This window comes from Penicillium manginii (genome assembly GCF_028828005.1).
Source record: "Penicillium manginii strain IBT 31320 chromosome Unknown utg000011l:1.0-1395921.0:1.0-1396616.0, whole genome shotgun sequence".
Lineage (NCBI taxonomy): Eukaryota > Fungi > Ascomycota > Eurotiomycetes > Eurotiales > Aspergillaceae > Penicillium > Penicillium manginii.
In genome coordinates this window covers 981,513-1,005,527 of record NW_026643112.1, presented here as the reverse complement: position 1 = coordinate 1,005,527, position 24,015 = coordinate 981,513, and the positions used below count along the sequence as shown (strand labels likewise).

Genomic DNA, 24,015 nt, shown 5'->3' with positions numbered 1-24,015 from the left:
CGAGACAGTTTCACTTCTACATAAAGTGCACTTCATCTCCTCAAGCTATACCAGCTGCACCTCCAATGATCGCCCTAGGGGCACTCCCAGACAGGATCGTCACCGACTTTGCGGGCCTCAACCTCACTGGTCCACGGCAACCTGTCGTCTCACTTCGCACTCCACTTTGGCCTGATAATAATAGGCATGGCGTCCCTGAGCTTCGGCGGTTGCTCCACTTGTACACGCGCCTAGAACTTGATTACGATTATGCCTGGTGGCTGAATCCTTTGTCCTTCAGCCGCTCTCTCTTTCTCTCCTGGGGAAACTATTCTATGCTGTCTGATGATCTCTCGGGCCCAACGCCCGCTTCTGGTTTGATCTGATCTGGTCTGCTTTGCTTTTGCTCTGCTATGCTCTACCCGCCATGTACATTCCACAGAAACGGGATCTCAGTCGGAAGAATGGCATCTTCATCATTGTACGTTTTATCCTCGGGGGTTCCGGTCGCATCCGTTCACTTTCCTCTCCGATCGCATGTGTTTGCCCTTTGCTTATGCCCTCCTTGCTAACCCTGAATCTTTTTCTGTGAATAGTGTGCCTCCATAATTCTCTTCTTCCTCGCCTCAGCCGCGATCTCCTACTTCTTGGCTCGATGGCTGCGGCAACGGCACTACGAACCAAAGTATATCCCCGGACAATACTTCAAACGCAAATGGAAACAATGGTGCCCCGGTAGCGCCTCCTATGGCCAAGTCTACAATCCAAACGCTGGAACGGCCGAGAATGGAACCTCATATCGCGGCGGAGGGGGCATCAACCCTGAGATGACAACCGCAGATGCTGCCAACACCAATGTTCGCCGAGAGACCTCCATCCGATCCATCATCACTCTACCTCCCTACTCTGCCAGTCCAAAACCGACCGAGCAAGTCGTCGCTCGAGAAGGCGAACGTGGTGGAATGGATATGGTCGTGGAGTTCCCGGAAACCCAAGACGAACAAGAGACACGTCGCGAAGATCAAATGGACGCTCTATACCAGCTGCGTGTACAGAGACGCCAACAAGCCGCCGACCGCGAAACTCGTCGTAATGAGCGACGAGCAGCTCGAGCCCGTGGCGACTCGGTGCGACTCGAAGAACTCGCAGCCGAATCTCGTGCTCGCAACAACCGTGCTCGCGGAGAAAGTAATACCTCACTGAGTGCATCCGCCGTCATTGCTGAGCATCAAGCTCGCGAAAGAGATCGTCGTATCTCCAGCGTCAGCTACGCGGATATCGGCCATGTCAGACACGATGGCTCTCGCCTTCGAGCCGACTCACACGATTCCGATCACCATCCGCTTCTACAAAATGCATCACTCAACACATCGTCGCCTTCCCTGGTCGACCCTTCCATGCACTCGCGAGGGGAATCCATGGCATCATCCATCATCACAACTGACACGACTGCGACTGAAGTTGACCAATGGGCGCTGCGCCCCACGTCAACACGAGGATCAGGCAACCCACCCCCCCCAAACCGACGAACAAGACATCGGAAATTTAAATATTGTTCCCCCGCCACCCGAGTATGATCATCTCGAATGGGGCGATGCACCCGCCTACGAAAGTCCCACCCGGGAACGAGCTGAACAATCCAATCGACCTGCGCCTCTCTTGACACGCCTACCATCAATCCACGTCAACATCGCCAGTCCTATTACCATGTCACCCGTATTTTCGTCCGGGCTGCCGCCCCGAGAGGATAATAACCAAACGCCGACCCCGCCAGACTCCATCCCGGCACGAAGCGAGGTTTCGCATACCCAGGCGGAGCATACTGGATCCACTGACAACCACCCCATTGTTTCACGATGAGCACTCTCGCCGCAGAGATTCTAGTCTATCTGCCACCTTCACCTCATCTAGATGATATCCGGAGGCCACACCTAATGAGCATGATTTACGATTTGTAATAGCATTTTCTTTCCTTTTGACTTTCATCTTGTTTTGTTTTTGCGGAGACTGGTCATTCGTTTGCATCGCGCCTTGTGTCTGGGATGGAATATTTTGTTTCTCGGCTAGCAAGGCGTTTGGGACTGCCGATATTCATTTCTTTTTGATATTCGTTCGGGTTGTTTGTATGATGGTTTGGATGGTATGGGAAAGACCTCGGGGTCGGATTTAGATAGCACAAATCTACAAGTTTTATTACCAAGAAATCTTCCTTGTTATTTCTAGTAACTTGAATGTATCATGATCTTGAATGTAACTTGTCAACTTGAAAACAACTGTTCACAGGGATTTGCAGCCTGAGCTACCTGACTGGCAGGATACTAGGCACTCCAGGCCGTGACACTATCCTAATAGAGCTCCAACCAATTAGTAGGCAGCTTGGATATCTATATTATCATGTTTCTCAATGGAAAAAAAAAAACATTCTGCCAATTAGTCCAGACACCGCGGGATGGTCTTTCTCATCACTACACTGTAGAATCAAAAAGCGAGGTCTTTGAAAAGCAGGATATTGCCAGTGCCAGTGCTAAAGGCATCGTGACTTTGCGCATGTGGTATTAAAGACAATAAATAATAAGAGTCAAAGCATTGACCTCATATACAAGTAACTGGGTATCATAATTCAAGATAGCTCCGATAACACTTTAGGTTGATATTTGTTGCCAGGTAGTTCTTGAACTGGCCGCGGGTCGACGGGCAGGACTTCCTGTGGACTAGCAGCACCATCCAATTCCGAGTGGGGTGCGCTATGATATTCCGGTGGCATATATTGGCCATCTGGTTCAGACTCCGTGTATGGAACTTCATCTTTTGCTGCCGGCGAGGACCGACGACGGCGAAGGAAAAACCATATCAATCCAGGAATCAGCACTGCACCACATACTCCTCCAACGACGCCGCCCGCAATTGCGCCTGTATTTGTGGACGAACCCTTGGATTCTGAGGTTGCCGAGGTCGACATAGATCCTGATGTTGATGTGGGGATCGATGTTTGAGTAGTTAAAGAGGTGGAGGAAGTTGTCGTCACTTTATAGAATTGTGTCAGGTCCCATGGTCTTTCCCATATTGCGGAAGGAATTTTACAATGGGAACTTACTCGGTGTGAGACCTTTCTGAGCTATCCCCGTTATGTTTCCAGCTGCTTCTTCTTCATTGAAATCATCCGGAGTCAAGCAGCCCTTCCAGTTCTCTTTAACTGTAGCGAATCCTTTCAGATTCTCGTCGCAGCAGAACATCCCATAGTCATCATACCAGAGAACCAAGGCTGGATCAGCACACACTTCTGGAATCTTCGCTGGGGCCGCCCCAAAACTGCATCTCGCATTGTTTTCGTAAGTAGTCATGTTCATTCCAGATGGACAGCATTTCTGCCATTTACCCCAGGTTCCCTCTCCGTCCTCGTCCGAATTGCATATGTCGAGACGGCGGGCAGCCCAGCCGTCTCTAAATTCCGAAGACATCTTATCTCTTTGTGATGGGGTTAGAAGTCGCCACAACAAAGAAGATCGAAGATTCAAGTGATCCGGTTTCTGGTCCAATGCCGAGAAAAATGAGACCTAGGGCGAAAGGAAGGGGCGATGATTAAGAAGAGAGGGAAAACGAGGCTCTGGGGCACCTGGGCATGCGAGCAGGCCATTTCAAGTTTGGACTTGGCATACTCCGCAATATGGAGACAGGGCCAGGACAATTAACATACACATCGAGAACTTGGTAGAGTCCCAATTTTATCCGCACTATTATTGGCTTAATGCCTGAATTTGGCCCCTTCTGCCAAGATAAGGATGCAGATCCCTGGGCCTTTAGTGTACCCTAGGGCAGTCTTGCGGCTCACAAGGCGAAGGATATGGGCGAAATATTACTGGATTGAGACATGGTACATTTCAAAAATAACTATCTGTCCACATGGTATACCTAGGTACGTCGTATCCAACCCCTGAACCTGGAAAGCGAGTAAATATAACTTCAAGTTGAGTAACGTTATAACCAAAGAGCAGTAGAGTAGTCCTCATCGCCCGAAATATACGTATTATCTAAGCATCAGTGATAGATCATGATATCTTATAGACTTGGGGTTACTGGGCACGACTCGGGTGTGGCATTCGAAGAATAGTATATCAGAGCAATTGAGATGCACCGTAAGAGTATCATGTCATTTTATTTTCGTTTTAAAGCCGAAAATGACTACTACTTCCCCAAATTATTGAGCCAGTTGGATTCTTGGACCCGCTCTACCGGCATCGCACCCTGGGGAAAGATAACCGGGGCAAAGTATTGTTTTTATCAGTGGCTGCTAGTAGTTCTTGACTTCATGAAAATTGCTGTGGGTCCTAAATAGTGAAAGAAGAAGATGCGGCCAAAGGTAGCGTCCTAGTTATCAAGAGGTCGTATGCTACCTATCCAGTGAGTACAACCTTCCAAGGTTTGGAAGCTTCAATACGCCCAATACGCCCAATACGCCAGTTCTGGGCGTAAATATAGTTCTTGGCACAAACACAGGACTGCCCAGGTGCATAAGGCTGCAGGGATCGGTGGTGCGGTTGGCTCATCTACCCAATGAATTCCCATCTCGTCATCTACCATGCGTCATAACTATCGAACAACACAAGCGACGGCCTGAATGGCCACTTGGCCAGGTGGAGGTGCATAAACGGAAAAAGGCCAGGGCATGCGGAAGGGCTATATCATAATGGATTGTAGGCGAAAATTTCGAACACGGTACTTCGCAACTAGGGGTAAGGTGTTTTGATCGCACCCTTTAGCAGCAAAAGAAGGGTTGACAACTAATCCGTACTAGGCATGGATATTTCAAAGAAATTTCAGCCCTGAATTTAGAAAGTGACATCTATCCACATTTCGTGGGCGAATTCATTGTTGGGAGTTTCAAAATATGTACAAATTTTCAACTCGTCCGAGTTGGGGAACGAAAGGACTATGACATGAAGATGTAAGAATGGGAAAGAAAGAAAGATCTTCTGCCGTCACCTAGTCCGTCTCAACGGTCTGTCTGCGGATGTAAGAGGCCACTTCGTCGGCCTGTGAAAGCCAAGGGAAATGTGACGCTTTGATCTTTTCTGTCGTGATAAGGCCACCCTTACGCTTTGCACGTTCCACCATGACATGCTGTACGGGTAAAGGGAAAGCCTGGTCGTCTTCACATAGAAGGTAAGAAGCTGGAAGCTCTAAGTACGCAGCATTTGTAGCGGGGGCGGTCTTCGTGACCCAGGCATGCGGCCGGAGGGTTTTGACCCATTCTGCCCCATCGGGTACATCGTGGAAGAAGAGCACCTGAGGATCACTAGGCATGACAGTCCCATTCGGCTCCTGTATACATATCAGTCTTAATTTCACTTCCAAGTCGGATTTTCTTATTTTTTCGAAAGTTGAACAAACGGGTTGGAAACACTCACATCTCGCACAAACCACGGCGGCGGAGCCCCACCAAATAACCCGACAAGACTCTCTCCAAGAGCAGGAATGACTGCGGAAATGAAAATTATCCTGACAACACCGCCCTTTTTGCCTGAGGATTCGCGCTCATACTTGGCCACCCCATCCAAGGCACTGTTTACAGGTACCCCGGCCCAGCTATGCGCAACGACGAACACATCTTGGCCGGCATCAGCCGCTTTTTCGACGAGAGAACGGACGGCGGCAATATCTGGCTCCAGGTCTTGGACGGTAGATGGGTCTTGGACTGATGGGAAGGACACAGTGTGACAATCGTAGTCGTCGAGCTTCTCGATCAGAGAATCGAAGATATTCGGGGGACACCACCCGCCGGGCGCAAAGATGAGAGCCGGCTTGGACATGATTGGACAGAATGATGTTAGGAAGGAAAGTGAGATCTGGTTGTATGTATGTATGTATGCGTGTGGGTTTAGGGGCAAGCCAATAGAGAAAGCCCACGGAGTTATCAAGTGGCTGAGTTAATTCGGAGTTCGGTTGTGTTGACGGGGCGGAAAGCGCGGGGCAATTTCAGTCGCGGAAAGTGGAGAGAGAGTCGAGCATGATTCATGCACATTCTCTGTTTTGAAAGAGAAAAATAGGGTTTTTGGTCCGATACTCTAATCAGCCTGAACCTCAGGATCATGGATCAGATTGTACAATTTGCCGCCAACACGCTGGGAAAGAGGCCTGCAAGGCCCATCTTCGACCACGACGCCCTGGTCAAGCACAATAACATTATCCGCAATTTCGATCATTTCCTTGGAATGGGTGATAAGAATCACTGTCAAATTGCTGCGCGTGGCTATGAGTCGACGGATCGTTTCCTGGACGATTCGTGCCCCGGCAGGATCGAGGCTGGAGGTGGCTTCGTCGAGAATCAGGATCTGGGGTTGGCGGAGTAGAGCGCGCGCGATTACGATGCGTTGCTTCTGTCCACCTGAAAGACCCACCCCACCGTCGCCGATCACAGTAGAATATCCCCTCGGGAGCGAAGCGATGAAGTCATCAATGCCGGCAGCTTGGGCGGCTTCGCGAACATGGCCTTCAGAAGCTAAGACCGAGTGACCACTCATGCCGTAGCGGACGTTGTCGTGAATGGTACCTGGGAAAATAGTCGGTTGCTGAGAGACTATTGCGATCTGTGAGCGAAGAGTTGGCACATGAAGTCGCAGGATGTCATGGCCACCAAGTGTCACGGTAGGTCGACCTGATCGATCAAGCGGGGCTTCATACAAGGCCAACAGAAGGGAGGCGATGGTGGATTTGCCGGACCCAGAGCGTCCCACAATGGCAGTGCAGGAGTTCCTGTTGATGTTTATAGAGACATCTTTGAGGACTAGAGTATTCGGTCGAGACGGATATCGAAAATTTGTTGCCGTCAACTTGATCGGCGTTAGATCAGAGGCCTTCAAATGGCCACGGTGTTCGTGAGAATCATCGCGAGGTAAGTTGGCCAGCCGTAGGAGCTGCGAGGCAATTTCTCGAGCTGTATTAATTTGAGGAACTATAAGTAGAAATTTAGTCTCGATGGATTATCTAACCGGGAATGGTCGGTATTATCTCACTCCAGGACAGAATCTGTGCAGCATAGCCAATTCCGAAAAGGAGCAACGAGAAAACCATCATCACTTGATTGACAGTATACTCATAACCCACGAGTACTCCTCCATAGTAAAAGAGTAACCCTAGCAAGGGATTGAGTTATTGATATGCCCGGAAGAGAGTGGATAAACAAAGCAACAGAGATTATCTTACCGTTCGCAAAAATCACAGTGGACTCGACCATACCGAAAAGCATGCCAGTATAAACGGCACGCTTCAGACCGACAGTCAAGGATCGCGACATAGCTTGCGTATGCTTGTGATGAAAGTACCCCTCAAGTGTCAGCGTCCTAACAGTACGAATCTCCGAGAATGTCTCCGTAAAATTGTCGAAAACAACAGTATTTGCTGCATTTGTCCGTCGCTCCCACAGACAATTCGTAGCTTCAAATCCCCGAGTAATCGCATAAATGAAAGGGCCACAAGCAATGGCCACCAACGTTAGCTTCCAACACATCACCAGGCTCCAGATGATCGCCATCACGGTGATTGAAGCAGCCACAATGACATATCCAGCAAAACGGCCGAGAAGGTTACGCATGTCCTCGCCATTTTGATCCAAAAATGCCGTCAGTCTTGAAGCACTATTTCCGTCATTCTCGAACCAATCTCGTGGTTGATCCAGGATCCGCTTGAATGCGCGGTTGCGAATAGTATCCATCCAGGCCTCCCCTGAGAACTCCAGGAAATAGTGCATGAAAAATGAAGCCAAGCCGTCTCCAAAAGATACCCCTAGAACCGCTAGAGACCATACCATGGACAGTCTGGCGCTGTCGCTCCCGGCATCGAATGTGGTAAATAGCTTCGAGAGGCAAAATGAGAAGATTGGTGTCGCACTGGCATGGGTCAATGAAGAAAGGATTCCCAGAATCAGAATGACTCGTTGCTTGCTTGTCAAATTTGGGAACACCGTTCCCATGATATGTGACAGGGTAGTTGACTTCTCTTTTTTCAACGGGCGTGAGGTCCCACGCTCTCGCCGAGACAGTCTGCGAGAAATCCTCGGGCGTTTGGTTTCCTGTGGCTGGTTCGGAACCTGGGAATCATCGTCATTCGATAGTTCACGCACTTTGTTAATGTCCGGGAAATGAATTTGTATTTCGCCCATCTCCACTTCTTCGGGCATTGTCTGTAGTGATTTTATCCAGCCTTGGGATGGAAGCTGGGTTCTTTCGGGCACTGGGGATACCCTTGTGTTACGAGAAAGTCGCTTTTTGCGAGTGTTGGGGCTTGTTGTTGATGATTCATCAGATCGATTGAGAGAGATGCCGTGCTTTCTAGAAGCTATATCTATTGTACTTGACCGGAGACCTGGTGGTAGGTGATGATGCGCCCACGTCTGTCTGTTTTCTTGACGAGCCCGTGGCGGTAAACTCGGCAAGTCACGCAAGCCATCATCCAAATCGTCTTCATAAAAGCTCGAGGCTTCACTTCGGTGTCTTTCGTTTTTCTTTTTGTTCTCCATCTCAATTTTCTCCTTTGGTTGGAAGTACTTTTCCGCTCCTGGTTGCATCTCCAGCTCTTGGCGATAGCCCGAGTGAACAATAGATCCTTGTTCCAGTACGTAAACGAAATCATTTTCAAGAATCTGAGACATATCATGCGTAATGATAATCGTTGTCTTTCCTTTCCTCCATTCTATTATTGCGTTCATTATAGCTAGGCGATTTGTATGGTCGAGCGCACTAGTCGGTTCATCGAGTATCAGAATTGGCGTGTCACGGAGTCTTGCCCTGGCTATGGCCACCCGTTGCCGCTGCCCGCCACTCAGGAAACTTCCACCCGGTCCCACACAAGTATCCAGTTCCTGTGGTAGACTTTCGATGGTACTTTGAAGCATGGCCATGTCAATCGCAACTTCAGCATCGTATCCTGTGATTTCCTGGTGATTCTTGCTGCCGAATGCAATGTTTCGGAGTACAGAGTCATTGAATAAAACGCTTTTTTGTTCGAGAAGCGTGATGTTGTTTCGGGTCCAGCTGACATTGATTTCGTTGAGTGGCTTTCCGTCGATCAGTATTTCTCCTGATGTTGGAAGATAGAAGCGCATCAGGAGTTGGCCAAGTGTGCTTTTCCCCGATCCACTTTTTCCAATGACGAAGGTCGTCTCACCCGCAGGGAAAAAGAAGGTTGATGGCTGGAGGACACATGTTTCGGGCTGGCTTGGGTATGCAAATGACACCTGCAGATATATATCAGAATATGTCGTAGAATCCTGCTCATGATTCGAGAATACTTGCATTGTTGACTTCGACATCTCCCTCGCAATGCATCGGATACAAAGAACCTTTCAACTCACTGTTCCTCCGGTCGATCGCACGAGACTGTATTATCGACTTCAGGAGTTCGCCCGCGATTTTTCCTTTCTCGATAGCAATCATCTGTGGAAGAACTTGCTCGATCGACTGTGCTGCGGTCAGACAAGCCCAAAAAGTCCGCAGCACTTCTCCGGGGGACAGCTTTCCAGCTCGGGCAAGTGAACTCCCGTACCAAAAGCCTTGAACGAACATCCCGAAAACCATCCACCGAATGAATGCAATCTGCAGAGAATTCAATCTCGCTTGTCGGAGGTAGTGGACGGCCGACTTCTGAATTCTGCTCGCAAAATTCCGAACTTCGAATCCCTGGCCATTGAAACATTTCACCATGTCGATTGAAGATATCGCATTGTTCGCGATTTTCGAGGCTTGTGTAAGTTCCGCTTGTTGTGCAACGATGCTGGGATTAATTCTCGTAGACAGAAATGCGACTATCATCGAGAAGACGGGAAACCCTGCGAGTGTCACCAGTGAAAGACTCCATGATGTAAACAATCCTAGCCCAAGGGACGCAAGCGATCGGCATGAATATTGGAGCACAAGTCCGAGTGGTTGTGACGTCGCGATCTTCAAGTCTTGTATCTGGCTACATGATCATCCGTGTTAGTGATTGAGAAAAGAGACTGCGGACTTGAAATGAGAAGAGAAGATCAGCTCACGCTTGGATGCCAGACAGTAGAGCGCCGGATCCTTCCTCTTGGGCCTCAAACCATTCCACATCCCGACTCAACAATTCGACGAAAACGTCTCGACGGACATTCGATGCTTGGAGTTCTCCAAATATAATGAAGGCTGCGTAATAGGCCCCGTTGAGAAACCACCCTGCTGCCCCCAATCCGATCATCCCCAGACAACCAGTCAGTATCTTGCCACGCAGTCCATCGTAATCGATATCTCCTGATCCGAAAGCCGTAAAAGCGTTGAACACGTCGCCCAGGAAAATCGCCAGAGCCGTTGTCGCGCATCCAGCGAGAAGGGCGAATATAGAGCCAACCAGAATACTCGGTAGATGTTTACGAGTCGTGAAATGGAAGAGAGACTTCCAGCCCGGAGCTGAATTTGACTTGGACTTGTCGCCGCTTTTTCCGGCCTCTTGATCGGGGGCATCGTCGTCATGTTCGATGAAATGTGATTTGCGAGCCATGGATCAAGTTTGAGGCACAACTAGCCTGGTGAAATGACGGTAGTGGAAGAAAGTTTAGAGGGGAAGATCATATCCTGACATGATAGAAAAGGAACGGTGCAGGCGTATCATCGCGAAGCGTAGCGTCAAAGAGCAGACATAAGGCTCCGAGTCTTTATATTCATTTCATTATCAATCAGGAACAATATGTACTTGCCTAGATGCGGAAGTATTGATCAGTGAAGGAAGACCGAAGAACTTCGGCAACAAAGCGTGACAGCGGGTTACCTGTTATGGGCCGTCACATGTCCCATACTCCTTACCATTCACATTCTTTGAGAAAAAGGTGTGAATGAAGAGAACGAAAAAATTGAAAGGATTGAGTATAGTATTCGTGAAGTGCAGTTTATTTGCGGGTATATCGCCAGTTGCCCATGAAGTCTCAAGGGCCTCCATGGGAGGTACAGCCTAGTCGGCCCTAGCCAAATCCTATGGAAAAGTTACAAAAACGGGATTTTGTCTATACATCATAACCGTCACCCAGCCCAGTCCATCTATTCGAGGTCCTGGGTCAATAACGCCACGAGACCGCACGCATTCTTTGTGCGACGGCACCAAAGAGAAATCGATTCATGCCGTCGGTGTCGGGGCCGGATGTGGAACCGTGCTTGTTTCAGCTCTAGCACGGGGAAGAAAGAACGCAAGAGATTATGCAATTAGGCATTGGCTTTCTCGTAGACCCAGTCGTTCAGACCTGCGCGGTTACTGTAAAAAGAGGTTAGCATGGCTCTGGCTTTCGATCTCCAACTCTCCCCGGAGAATGGGACTCACCGGGCAATCTCGATGGCGTAGAATTGCATACGCAGACCGAAGATAGTAGTGTCCTGGTCGTATTCGACATCGGGGCGGCTACGAATCATCGTTCCAAAGTTGAAATCCTCGACCTCCTTCTCAAACTGGTTGACCCAGTTGCGCCACTTCTCCTTGCCGGCTTTGCTCTTCATTGCGTCCTCGTCGAGCGGGGCGGCGGGGTTGAAATCTGGGAATTCCTTCATGAAGGAAACGTAGATCAGATCATCCATCTTGGTCAGGCGCAGCTGCGAGCCCTTGACCTTCTCCAGGATAGCCCAGTATGTCATGAGGTGTTCGACGGCTGTTAAAAGAGTGGATAGAGAGTTAGTTGTCGATTCGCTTGGGGGTGTACAAATAGATCGGATCAAAGGTGTGACGAACCCTTCACAGCGAACTGCTTCTCCATCTGTAGAAATTATTCGGTCAGTACTTGAAGATTGAACCTGGTGTTGGGTAGCGGGAACTTGATCGGGCGCAACGTACATCCTCAAAGTTCTCAGCCTCCTCGGGGTTGAATGGCTTAGACATTTTGGCGATATTGTTCTGTCAATACTTCTCCAACAATTGTATAAGTGAAAGAAAAAAGGTGTATCTGAGGAATGCGAATGAGTGAAGTGGGGGAGTCTCCAAAGCCCCGCGAACATTTTTTCCGGGCGGGGAGTGGTTCTGCCGCTTTTTGGCACGACGTCATTGGCCCGTGACCTCGGGAGCCGCTGGCATCGCGTCGGGCTTTCTAGCAGCTTCCCTAGACATACTATAGCTACTATCTAATCACCTGGGGTATTCAACTAGAACTAGAATTTGAATCAAGATCCTTTGAGTTGAAGGTTCATTTCTCTGAAAAGTAGTACCGGGATCCCGGACCCCCGAATACGAACCTGAAATATCATAAAGTACACAGTGTAGCCAAGGCAGACAAGAAAATAACAACGAATCCCATTGCCAAAGCACGATGGATGCTAATGATCGCTGGTTTTTAATAGTAGATATTGAAGATGCAAGTGGGGAATAGGCACAGCGATGAGGGTAGGGTGTAGGGGAAAACGAAAGGTCAAGGGAAAAAAAATAAGAAAAAAGAAGAGAGAGAAAAGTAAATCCATGTAACGCCATCGCTATGCTAACTAAATTCGCCGTGATGCGTCGTGGGCGGCGACTCGGATATTGAAGAGAAGATCGTCTACCTGGCGGAGGGCTTCCGGGTCCAGAGTGGCAATCTTCATTTCATCCAGAACCTTCCGCAAGGTCGAAGTGAGGCCAGTGCTGACATTAGCCGTGTCAGGTATGGGGGATGGTTCGGTCTGGACTTCAGTGGTGAAGACGCTTGTGAGCGGTTGATTCGAAACTACTTGTGCTTCGTCGGAAATCACGTCGATGTCCATGGTTTGAATATCGGTAGTGGTTGTAGGCTGGGTTGAGGCATCCGCGTCCGTCATTTGGGAATCCGTGGCCTCTTTAGTGGAGATGAGAGGAACATCTGGTACTGCAAAGCTTTCTTCGGGAATGATGCTCCCAGGAACCATGTCTTGAGATTCTTGCTGGGCGGGCTGACCCTGAGACGCGGGGCCATTTCGAGTTGACCGTGAATTGCGAGATCGAAGTGACTTAGACCTAGTTGGTGTTGCTTCTGGAACGGTTGTTGGAGGTTGGTCATCCAAACGTAGAGACTTTCGGGATCGCTTTGACGATGCTGGTGCTGGTGCTGATGCTGGTACAGTCTCTTCAACGGGATCTTGAGCAGGCTCTTGGATGGGCTCTTGCGACTCGGAAACTTGTGTGGCGGGAATGAATTCTTCTACGACGGGCTCTTCCTTCCGCTGGGAGCTGCGAGTGGACCGGCGAGGAGTGACCGTATCTTGCTTGGCAGCGGTATCCTCAGACGCAGGATCTGGAATGTAATCCAAAGAGGGAGTCGGCGCAGGTTGTTCGTCGACAAGAGTTTCATCCTTAGTTGCGGTGAGCCTAGTTGATCGACGTCGGTCTTTCACATTATTCGACTGAGATTCAGAGTCCTCCTCGCGCTTCCTCTTCTTTGAAGGCTGTGTGCTAGATTGCTCCATGGGTTGGATATCCTCAACTAGGTTGATTTGTCCACCCAGATCCACAGCATACTCTAGATCTTGCTCTAGCTGGGACGCGATCTGAGTTTCCATTTCCTCACTGGAAGAATCCAAGTTGTGTTCGGGCGGTACCAACATGGCAGAAGCTTCATCGGCAGTCTGCTCGTTCTGGCTCTTTTTCTTTGGAGACCGAGACGCGCTCTTCTTCCTCTTCCTCTTAGAGGCAGACCTGGATCTCGGTGTTTGCGTAGCAGGGGCTTCTCTGGACTTGCCAGGAGTTTCAACAGTCACTGGTGGCACGGGATCCTGGCTGTTGTCTATGCTTTGACCGAGTGCAGCCCGAGTTCGACGACTAGGAGGCCTTTCGTCTACCTGAGATGCATGGGTATTTTCCTTCAAATCATCCTTTTGTTCAACTGGAAGAGGTGCCGAGTCCATCGCGGTATTATTATCGGGTTTGGTAGGGCTGTTGGGGCCACTTTGCTCCCCGGAACAGTTCAGGAACATTGCCTTTCTGATCTTAGCAGATCGGCGGCGCTGGCTCCTAGATTGCCTATTTCGCTTTTGTGGGCTTGGACTTCGTGAACTAACTTCTGGGGGCGATGATGGAAGATCGGATGTATCCATCATTGCCACATCAGGGACTGTTAGAATCGGTGCTTCCTTGTTCGCCGCGGGGGTTGGATCTCTAGTGGCAGGAGTAGGAGATGATCCAATGAAACCTTCTTCATTTTCTGTCGGAGCTAGAGTGGGAGTCAGAGGTATTCCAGTGGCAGTATTGGAAGCATGAAATCGGCGGAGATGGACAGGGGTGTCATATCCCGATTTTGCGGGAGTGTTTGCGGGAGAGGAAGATCGGATGGATTCAATCATCCTGAACATTTCGCGTCTATTGGCCTGTGGTTGAATTGTTGGCACGTCATCCAGGGGTTGTTCTTCAGAGGGCTCTGGTTGCGCGTTTGTCGGCAGTTGAGGCTCATTAGATTCCGTTGTTTCGACAGATGATTGATGTTCAAATCCATTCACGGGGGATGAAGGAATGTCTGCAGCTTGGGAAAGGGGATTTCCAGATGTTTGTGGCTTTTTTATGGGCTGGCTGTCGGTCGTGTCTCGCCTATGAGAGGGCCATAAATCGGAGTTCTATGTTTGCAAAAATTAGGATTCTGACGTCCAGGAAGCAGACACGACACATTACCTGCAAGTTTGTCATCTGTTGTGCAGCATTGATACCCCATTTGGCCATGGTCCTATCCAGAGACTTGGCTATAGGGGTTCCCCTAATAGCGGGTTCTAATGAACTGGCGGTTGTTTCCCAAAATTCAACAAAACGTTTGGATCGTGATTGATGAGCCGACTCAAGGCCGGCACAGATGATGGTCTCGAATTTGCGATAAATCCATACTTCGTCAGGTACGGAACCCAGGACGTTGATCACAGACGATGAAAGTGCTCGGCACTTCACAAAATGTTAGCATGTGTTCAAAGTGCCTAGGAGGGAAATACTTACTGCTGTCAAGGTTCGGTTATCTGCACCCCGCGTCACGTCGATTTTGCAATATTCGTCCTTGATCCACGAAGCCAAAGGAGACTGCAGCAATTCAAGTGTTTGCCCACGAAAAGATGGAATGCCGGAACCAAGAAATGAGGTTAAAGACTCGAGGAAGCTTGGGAGGCCATGGACTTGCGAGGGGTCGAAGGAATCATATGCTGATTGCAAGGTATTCTTGACTAATTCGATGAGTTTGTGAGGAAACGGGTTCACCTCCTGGTCGGTACCATCAATTCCTAGGAATTTGTTCTGCAAGAAAGGGATGGACATGGAGTGATTCAGAACTGCAGTAGCTGGAAGGTAGGTGTCGGCAATGGCAAGTGAAGCAAGGCTTTCGGCAATAGGCTCCACAACCAAAGTGGCCAGAGTACCATTGCCCTTCTCTGTCCGAACGACACGCACGAATGACTCCAACAAGTATGCCCACTCAGAGTAAGCGGCTGGAATCTCTACACCATCTGCCAGGATTGTGGTGACGTTTTGGTAGTCACGGGAGACGGAACCATCGCGTTCACGAGAAGCCTCAATTGGGAAGGACTGCAGAGCATCTGCGGCTGCCCCCGCACTGGTCTTCCATACGACCTCGGAAAGGCTCGAAGAACTGGAGGTTAAATTCACACGGGGTCCAGCTAAATCTGCACATTGCTGCAGCAGTTCGAGACGCGATCCGCGAGAAATTTTAGTCTTGCAAGCAGCTTCAATGGCGCTGTGCACGAGTTGGATATATGAGGGAGTTTGTGTTATAGTGGGGGTATCAGAGCTGATTGCTCGCAGAAGATGGAGGATAGGGCTGTCAGGCGTTGTCCCTGGCGCTGAATCGTGTTGTAATGAGGTGCTACCAGATTCAAAGGTCTCGTCCATAGTCTTGACGAGAAGTTTCTCGGCGAAGTTAATGCCACCAAGCGAAGCAATAGTGGTGGTTGACAGGAAACGAAATCGGTCCAAAAATATATCCGAGCAGTTGTCGCCAACGGCATTGAGAGATGGAGGTCCAAGAGACCAGAGGCGGTTCAGGAGTCCAAAAGCACTGGCGACAGCATGCATGGATTCCCCCCGATGGTGTAATTTCCTTGTTCGAGGCCAGGGCCAGGGCGTTGCAGAAACTGCCCCAGGCAATAGCGATTTTCGACCGTTCAATGGATTCTTCATGCCAGACAGAAAACTTGAGAATTGACTCAAATGCCCGGACAATTGAGGCGGCTCTAGATCGCACCCATCTTTGGTCAACAGAAGGGAGTTCCTCGGCCTCAACCTTGGAGGAGTCATTGATGCGAGTTTCAGTCCAGACCTTGGCCTGTGAAGACGACAAGAGGTTTGCAAGGACACGCGACATGCTGTCACTGAGGGCAGATGAACTGGAAAACACGCTTGTGGCAGGAATCAAGACATACTCTTCCCAGACAAGGTCGAGGTACTGATGCGAGGGCGAAGGGCGGAAGGCGTAGTATAAGAGGTTATGATAGCTAGCCAAGGCAAGTTGACTGGGCGAAACTGCGGACCTGTCCGACTTTTTGCGTTCAAATTGTGAGATGACAGGTTTTCCCAGCATCTTGAGTAGCGATCGGCTGGTCGACTCGTTTGGCCCAATAGCGAAAACAAAGCGATTCCAGCCTAAAATTGCCTGGGCCTTTATGGCGGGTTCGCTGCAGTTAAAGCACTTCTGAAGAACCAGGACCCAGTCTTTGAAATGTTCCCATTGATCGAGACTGCGTGACTTGTTCCTTAGAAGTAGAATGATAATGCTCCAGATCTGGGGAATATGGACACCGCTTTCAACCGTACTGATCATTCGTGACATTCGTTCCCGAACCTCCGTCACAAGCTTTCGGTCTCCTTCAAGCGATCGGTCGAACAGTTCGCGAATGCTCTTAGACAGGGTGATGTTCGGGCCCATTGCCGTTGCAATTTGGAAACCCAGAGATATAGCTTTCAGTCGATTATCTTTGATAGGATTGAGCAGTCCAAAGATAAGCTGTTCAATCCAAAGTGATGCCTGGGAGACAAAAGAGGACTTGGATTGGGCGAACAGCTTCTGGTATATACTGAGTCGGTGCAGAACGATCCCTTTTCCATTAACGTGATTTGAGACCTCCTGTAATGCCGAGAGAAGACGCGTGACCCGGGTGTTGTTCATGATCTTTGTACCGAAGCTTTGAGTAGAGAGGATGGACATGTAGTGGGTCAGAACGGACTTTGGCATATTGGCTTCCTGAAGGCAAGTGATCGCGTGTTCAACAATAAAGACCTTGAATTCTTCCGAAAGCTGGGCAGAGATGTCATTATGCCAGACAAAAGCGGCGGATAGCTTGAGGGCCTGGTTGGCGAGATTTGTATCCAAAGGCGTACCGTTGGTCAAGTCGCGGCTCACATCACGTTGAATAAACCCGGTGATCAATCCCAATTTCTCCGCAACGTCTCTTCCTGCCGGCAGTCCGTCATATGTCCTCAGAGCACCAAAAAATTGCATATATGCGTCGAGACGACAAGTGAGGGATTCTCCAGCCAGCTGCTGGGTGACGGATTCGAGGAGCATGTCGAGGGATTCGGTGGTGAACTTGTCGACGTTCGGCGACCAAACGGGGATAGGCGAGCCGGTCTCTTTGAGAATAGATTTGAATGGCCTTATTCCCGATGGCAGTGGGCTGCCCTGGATGGGACTATCTTTGAAATCGACCGATTTAGCTGTCCAGGGCGAGTGTATTTCGGTTTGCAGCCATGGAGAGAAGGTGACACGTTTGGAGGCGCGACTGGAGGGAGGAGCCCTGGAAGAGTGCGCCGGCTGAGGCGTATCTCCCGGGGTTTGAGCGGCGACTGGGGTGCCTTCAACAGGTTGATGCTGGTCAGTTCGTGAACCTGGCCTCGGAGGTGTTGGTGGACGAGCAGGGAGAGGGCCGAGGGTCTCCACCATGGTTTAATAAGAGGATAAAAGAAAGACGGAAGGGCTTCAAAACCATTTCTGGGGGAGGGATTGAAGTGAAAATCAAGGAAGGCCTTCCATTGAGGACTGTGGAACTGGGGGGGAGGGAGCTGGAACTGGAGCTGGAGCTGGCGATGGGGCTGAGATGAAAACCAGCGGGAAGTAAAGTTCGGACGCGCCGTCGCGGAATCGCGTAAAGTGCCCGCGTGAGGCGTTAAGGCGCTAAGGCATCCACATTTGACACCTGCATCTGCATTTGCATTGACAGTTGCAGTATTGCTTGCAGGGTGTAAGGAAGAAACTAGCATAATAGTGGATATTCCTTAGTCTTTCTTCATAAAACTTTGACTACGAAAAATGGAGTTTTTACTGGCTGTAGGAATGGCGAAATATTGTACACAGTGAATGGGGTGCGATTCATAGAGCATTGCTAATTTAAAATATTAGCAACTAAACTAATTAATTAATTATTACTTCAGGGTATTTCTCCAGTGCACAATGAAGCACTACTAGTATAGTACATTTGCCCATGGTTAACTCGGAGTACCTTTAGAGAGTAGCTCGGGTGGGGTCTTCCCCCCCCCCCGCGCGCTTCTTCTCCTTCCCCTTCTGCTCGAATTCGTGCTTTGCGCTTTTTCATGCCCCGGCTGGAAACACCTACTCACATAAATTTCCAGCATCTGGAGTATTCGCCTCGACCCTCTCGCCTTAAAGATACCCAGCTACCGGAGGTAGTCCAACCAGGCGACTCGGCAACATGATGGCATTCAGCCAGCTGCATGGAGCAGGTGAGCTGGACCAGATCGCCGTCTCTCATGCGATTCAATTGTCTCCTTGGGACTGAGCTAATGATCTACTATAGAGAAAGTCCAGAAAGTGACCCAGCTGCTCGACACCCTCCAAAAGGACCTACAAAATAAGCATCTCACATCGGCGCGTGAGTCCCAGAGCCAAACACCAAAAACACTCCTTCTCATGTGACCTCATGCTAATACCTGCCACTTTACTCCAGAGCGTGTCCAAATCTTGCTAGAAGTGCGCCAACACGGTACAAACCCAGTCGATGCCGGTCCGATATACTGCAGCAATGTACGAGAGTGATCTTGCAAACTACATCATAAAAGGGGGATCTGACGGATGATGCAGGGAATCAACACGCTCATGCGCTATGGTGTCGACGGTGAGACGGTCGACGTTCGCCGAGCGGCCCTGCGCGGCGTTGCAAATGCACTTCTGCTCGACCCAAACATGCGCCAGGTTTTGGTGGACACCGGGTACGCAGGCAGACTCGCCGAGCGCCTCAAGACCGACAGTTCCGACGACGAAATGATCACGAGCCGTATTATTTTCTTAACGACCTATGATACCACATTAGACTTTGAGGTCTTGATCAACAAGCACTCCCTGGCAGACAATGTCAACTATGTGCGTTCATTTTCAATATCCCACAATTCGGAGTTTTGTCCTAACAAACCCAGCAACTCGCCCGACACGCGAAACAATTTCCCAAGTCAGGAAGGGCATCTCTCTCCCAGATGGATGAATTGGGTCTCATTGATACCCTCAAAGTGATCTTTAATGTCTCCAAGATCTACCCCGACCTCGCTGCTTCCTTCTCACCTTCTATCCCCCACATCCTGAAGATCATCAGTCGCATAGAGATTCCAGCAAAGCCCCTTGAAGGTCTCCTAAGCTACCTCATCAATTGTCTCTCGGTCCTCGATCTCGAAGAGAAGAAGGGCAAGGCGTTCGAAAGCAGCCCCCTCTTCCCGACATTCGACAAGAACTGCAACGTGGATAAACTAATCAACATTTTGGACCAAGCCGTCTCACTCTACAGTCCTGAGGAGCTGGAAGAAAAGGCTGTGCCGCTGCTGCACTCTCTTATTGTCGTCCATGAGGTAGCACCCGATGGACCTCGCAAGTACATGCAATGGCTGCTCCTCCCCGAAGACAATGACCGCACCCAACCAATTGGAAAATCTGACACACTATCTTCACGACTTCTCCATCTTTCTACCAGCCCGTATGCCAACTTGAAGACTGGTATATCAGAACTAATGTTCGTCCTTTCTGGGAAGGATGCAGAGAACCTAACTCGCAGAATCGGTTATGGTTTCGCTGCTGGTTTCCTGGCAGCTCGCGGCATGGAGATTCCTCAAAGTGCCGGTGAGGCGTATGCGACAAACACGGACGGGCAGGACTCGGACGTCAACCCAATCACTGGACAGCGCTGGAACGCAGAGCCCGCAGATACGGGCCCTCCCATGACTATGGAAGAAAAGGAGCGAGAGGCCGAAAGGCTGTTTGTGCTCTTTGAAAGGTATGGCAAGTTCAATTGATTGCGTACGGTCTTTATTCTAACGTTGTGATAGGGCGAGAGCGAACGGTCTTCTGGGTGTTGAGAACCCGGTCAGAACGGCTGTTCAGGAAGGAAGATTTGAGGAACTTCCAGACGATGCAGACAGTGATTAAACCACAGATTCGCAACCTACACGGGTACCCCCTGCATGGAAGTTATTGTATTTTCAATTAGGAATGCTTCTCATCTACTTCGCAGGCTTGGCGCTCACAGCATGCATTCTTATGATTTTCCCTATAATCTAACACCCTATATCCGTGTATATTCACAAAATTTGTGCAAAACTGTGTTTCTTGGCTACTAGTATAACATGCCAATCGTCGCATTGGGAATCAACTTGGGACTTTGAATCCCCTACTTGGTGTCGTGAACTCTTCGAAGCCCACAAGTGAAAGGCTCTACTAGTACTCGTTTTTTAGTACCTCCCCGTGCGTCTTGTAAGTTGGCTACCCCACTCAAGTTACTAGTAGCTACTCTTGTCTCGAACGGTCTTACGGCATACTTGCCTACCTAGGTTCCTGCCAAGTTGAACGTAGAGTATTTACTAACGAGTTCCAAATGTAGCCGCAACGCCTCTATCACTCCAATTCGATGGCGTTTCGACTTCGCCATCTAATTGCCACCTTGAATTACCGCGACGACAAATTACAGACCACCATTCAATCATTGGACTGTTACGTGAATTAAGGAATAAGTTAGTACTAGTAAATTCAAGGTCATTGAATTGTGGGTAGGTGGTGGCTCTGTATATCACAATGATGTCTTCAAGTTGTGGCGGATCGCCACTCCAAGTCCAACATGAGATCCGTATAAAGACTGTGACTACATAGGTAGTAACCGTGGAATTGAGCCTCGATATACCGAAGTATACATCTTCAGATCCCTTTATTTAAGTTGAAGCATCAATTAACCTCCAAGGTTTCTACGTTGAATTCGGAGGCTTAGATATAACAAGGTCTTGACAACATGGCCACTCCCGGAACACAGTATATGATGCAAGCTGGTCTTGCAACTGGCATGTCCGCAACTGCGGGCATGCACTCACCGCATCTACGACCTGTAGATCCCAATCTCAGCGACCCAGCCCACGTACTCCCATCCGACCTCGTGCCCAACTCACAGACGCGGATGGCCCTGCACGGCTGCGGTGGACAGGACGTTCTAATCCCGTACCTGAGCATCGGCGCCTGGTCCTGGGGCGACAAAGCAACATTCGGGTATAAGGCGACTCGGGATCTCCCAAAGATCCACGCAGCCTGGCAGAAACTCAAGTCAGTTGGACTCACCTTCGTGGACACAGCGCAAGCTTACGGCGACGGCGAGAGCGAGAGAATCTGCGGGACGCTATTCGAGGGTATGCCTCGTGACTCATTCGTCGTACAGACGAAATGGCACTCCACATCGACGATCAAGAACACAATTATGCAAGCCAGTGGTCCGAAGATGATGCTCCAGGGCTCACTTGATCGGCTGGGCCTGGAGTATGTGGATATATACCTCGTTCATGGACCCATCCACCCGGGCAATATCTCGACAATCGCCAAGGGGTTAGCGGAATGTATGGAGTCTGGACTCACCCGCGCCGTCGGAGTCGCCAACTACAGCACGCAAGAAATGATCAAGATGTCAGACGAGCTGGCCAAACACGGTCATCCGCTCGGCGTGTCGCAATGCGAGTACTCCGTCATCCGTCGTCTTCCGGGGACAAGCGGGATGATCCGCGAGTGCAAGAGGCGGAGTATTTGTTTCCAGGGCTTCGCTTCGTTAGCTGGGGGTCGGTTGTCGGGGAAATATTCGCGTTTCAACCAGCCTGGGCGGACGATGCGGTTCAGTAGTTATCCGATGCACATGCTCGAGCCAACGATTGCCGTCCTCAAGGCTATTGCAGACAAACACCGTGTGCCTGTTCCAGCTGTGGCGTTGAATTACTCAATCAATAAGGGAGTCGTGCCTCTGGTTGGTATTCGGAATCCTGAACAGGCAGATCAGGATATGCAGGCATTGGGATGGCGGTTGACCAAGGAGGAGATCAAGCAGATTGAGGAGGTGAGTCTAGAGGGTCAGACCTCTTCGATGCTGCAACACGGTTAGAATAGAATGTGAGTGATATGGATGAGAATTGAATGATATGTTTCAGATACCAGTTTGTGTAGTTAGAGAAAAGATTACAAAGTGACGGGGAGGAAGAAGGAGGTGGGGCAACTGCGATTCCCCGCCATCCGTCGCTGAAGGCCGACGATCGCAGCTCAACCATCTTCCCTCCATCAGCTACCCATCGAATCACCATGGATCGTTCCAAGAAGCCTGCTGCCATCGGCGTGGGTGCGTCTCTCCCACAGCCTACTATCTCCATCCAGGATAACGCTATCTCGGCCACCCTGCCCTCCGGCGAGTCCGTCACCATCCAACTCTACGGCGCAACAGTCACCTCATGGAAGGCCAATGGCCAGGAACAGCTCTTCGTGAGCCAAAAGGCCCATCTGGATGGCTCTAAGCCTATTCGTGGAGGTATTCCGCTCGTTTTCCCGGTACGTCTACGACCCTTCGTATCCTTAGAAGCTATGTACAAGCTGACACAACCATCGTGATCCGAACTCCAGGTCTTCGGTCCTCCTCCCCAGAACCACGTCACCTCTCCCCTCCCCCAACATGGCTTCGCTCGTAACTCCAACTGGGAGTTCCTTGGAAAGTCTTCCTCCGAATCCGCTGAGACCGCTGGTCAGGCTAAGGCCGATCTGGCCATGAAGCTGGACTTCGGATTGTCGCATACCATGTTGACCGAGGAGTTCCGCAAGGCCTGGCCCTTGGAATTCGGCCTTGTATACAGCGTAACCCTCACCAAGGATACTTTGGAGACATCGCTCCAGGTTCGCAACGAGGGAACTCAAAACTTCGAATTCCAGGTCCTCATGCACACCTACTTTAACATCGAGGTATGTCCCGAGTCAATTGCTACACTATACACACATCCCTTGTTTCGTGGTATCATCTGATCTGACGTGATATCGACAGAATATCTCAAACGTCCGCGTCAAGGGCCTCGACTCCAAGACCTACGTCGACAAGACCCGCAACGCAACCTCGCACACCGAGACATCCGCCGCCCTCGCAATTACCGAAGAAACCGACCGTGTCTACAAAGAGCTTGACCCCGCGGTGCCCGTTATCATTTCATCTGCCGACGATGATAAGCCAATCTTCTCACTCACGCGCAAGGCCCTCACCGACGTCGTTGTCTGGAATCCCTGGATCGAGAAGGCCAAGGGTATGGCGGACTTCGGCCCAGATGAGGCTTATCAGAATATGCTTTGCGTCGAGGCTGGCGCGGTGTCGGAATGGCAAACTCTTGAGGCTGGAGAGGCTTGGGAAGGAGGCCAGACTATTAAGTCGCGCCTGTGAGGGTGGAAGCCGTTCTAGTGATGTCTGATGATTTAAGATGTTTTATTTTTAACTTTTTATCACTTTCAAAATGAGGAAGAGTCGATAGAGTTCGCTCAATGTCATACCCAGCAGGTTTCTGCCAAATTCCTGGATTGTTTCAGTTTGGAAGCAGCCGGCACGAACTTTAGCCTGACAAAGTTGATACTAGATACTGACTCAGAAAGCGCCCTTGATCAACTCACACCCGCAAATAATGGGAGTTTAGCAGACAGATGATTCTGAGACCATACCCACAGCACAGACTTTAGTAAGAATTAGCACTGATCGCACCAACTTGACTTCAAAGTTCCAAGGTTTGATATCATTCATGTACAAAATATTAAACATGAAAGAAATTAAAATAAAAATCGGTAAGAGACTTCCCAAATAG

At 49.8% G+C, this 24,015-nt stretch overlaps 9 protein-coding genes across 9 annotated transcripts; 4 read left to right on the top strand and 5 right to left on the bottom strand.

Moving 5' to 3' along the window:
* Window positions 1–406: 406 nt before the first annotated feature.
* On the top strand, window positions 407–1,839 carry N7533_013650 (uncharacterized protein; the record flags this gene model as incomplete). Its single annotated transcript, XM_057110300.1, has 3 exons — window positions 407–460; window positions 576–1,364; window positions 1,441–1,839. The coding sequence occupies 3 exons, from the start codon at window positions 407–409 to the stop codon at window positions 1,837–1,839; spliced, it is 1,242 nt and encodes a 413-aa protein (XP_056953002.1).
* A 760-nt stretch (window positions 1,840–2,599) lies between these two features.
* Window positions 2,600–3,437, bottom strand: N7533_013649 (uncharacterized protein; the record flags this gene model as incomplete). The annotated part of the gene is made up of 2 exons (XM_057110299.1): window positions 2,600–3,003; window positions 3,074–3,437. The coding sequence occupies 2 exons, from the start codon at window positions 3,435–3,437 to the stop codon at window positions 2,600–2,602; spliced, it is 768 nt and encodes a 255-aa protein (XP_056953001.1).
* Window positions 3,438–4,959: 1,522 nt separating this feature from the next.
* Window positions 4,960–5,786, bottom strand: N7533_013648 (alpha/beta hydrolase; the record flags this gene model as incomplete). Its single annotated transcript, XM_057110298.1, has 2 exons — window positions 4,960–5,298; window positions 5,385–5,786. 2 exons carry the CDS (start codon window positions 5,784–5,786, stop codon window positions 4,960–4,962), a joined length of 741 nt encoding a protein of 246 aa, XP_056953000.1.
* Window positions 5,787–6,041: 255 nt separating this feature from the next.
* N7533_013647 (ABC transporter ATP-binding protein) lies at window positions 6,042–10,488 on the bottom strand (the record flags this gene model as incomplete). The annotated part of the gene is made up of 5 exons (XM_057110297.1): window positions 6,042–6,928; window positions 6,990–7,109; window positions 7,180–9,208; window positions 9,267–9,930; window positions 10,004–10,488. 5 exons carry the CDS (start codon window positions 10,486–10,488, stop codon window positions 6,042–6,044), a joined length of 4,185 nt encoding a protein of 1,394 aa, XP_056952999.1.
* A 695-nt stretch (window positions 10,489–11,183) lies between these two features.
* On the bottom strand, window positions 11,184–11,847 carry N7533_013646 (polysaccharide biosynthesis domain-containing protein; the record flags this gene model as incomplete). Its single annotated transcript, XM_057110296.1, has 4 exons — window positions 11,184–11,232; window positions 11,299–11,620; window positions 11,701–11,725; window positions 11,803–11,847. 4 exons carry the CDS (start codon window positions 11,845–11,847, stop codon window positions 11,184–11,186), a joined length of 441 nt encoding a protein of 146 aa, XP_056952998.1.
* Window positions 11,848–12,440: 593 nt separating this feature from the next.
* On the bottom strand, window positions 12,441–17,833 carry N7533_013645 (uncharacterized protein; the record flags this gene model as incomplete). The annotated part of the gene is made up of 4 exons (XM_057110295.1): window positions 12,441–14,490; window positions 14,567–14,832; window positions 14,884–15,952; window positions 16,056–17,833. The coding sequence occupies 4 exons, from the start codon at window positions 17,831–17,833 to the stop codon at window positions 12,441–12,443; spliced, it is 5,163 nt and encodes a 1,720-aa protein (XP_056952997.1).
* A 766-nt stretch (window positions 17,834–18,599) lies between these two features.
* On the top strand, window positions 18,600–20,317 carry N7533_013644 (synembryn; the record flags this gene model as incomplete). The annotated part of the gene is made up of 6 exons (XM_057110294.1): window positions 18,600–18,630; window positions 18,705–18,779; window positions 18,855–18,931; window positions 18,989–19,267; window positions 19,321–20,165; window positions 20,218–20,317. The coding sequence occupies 6 exons, from the start codon at window positions 18,600–18,602 to the stop codon at window positions 20,315–20,317; spliced, it is 1,407 nt and encodes a 468-aa protein (XP_056952996.1).
* Window positions 20,318–21,170: 853 nt separating this feature from the next.
* Window positions 21,171–22,295, top strand: N7533_013643 (uncharacterized protein; the record flags this gene model as incomplete). Its single annotated transcript, XM_057110293.1, has 1 exon — window positions 21,171–22,295. One exon carries the CDS (start codon window positions 21,171–21,173, stop codon window positions 22,293–22,295), a length of 1,125 nt encoding a protein of 374 aa, XP_056952995.1.
* A 194-nt stretch (window positions 22,296–22,489) lies between these two features.
* On the top strand, window positions 22,490–23,603 carry N7533_013642 (D-hexose-6-phosphate mutarotase; the record flags this gene model as incomplete). Its single annotated transcript, XM_057110292.1, has 3 exons — window positions 22,490–22,732; window positions 22,826–23,137; window positions 23,217–23,603. 3 exons carry the CDS (start codon window positions 22,490–22,492, stop codon window positions 23,601–23,603), a joined length of 942 nt encoding a protein of 313 aa, XP_056952994.1.
* Between the last annotated feature and the right edge of the window lie 412 nt (window positions 23,604–24,015).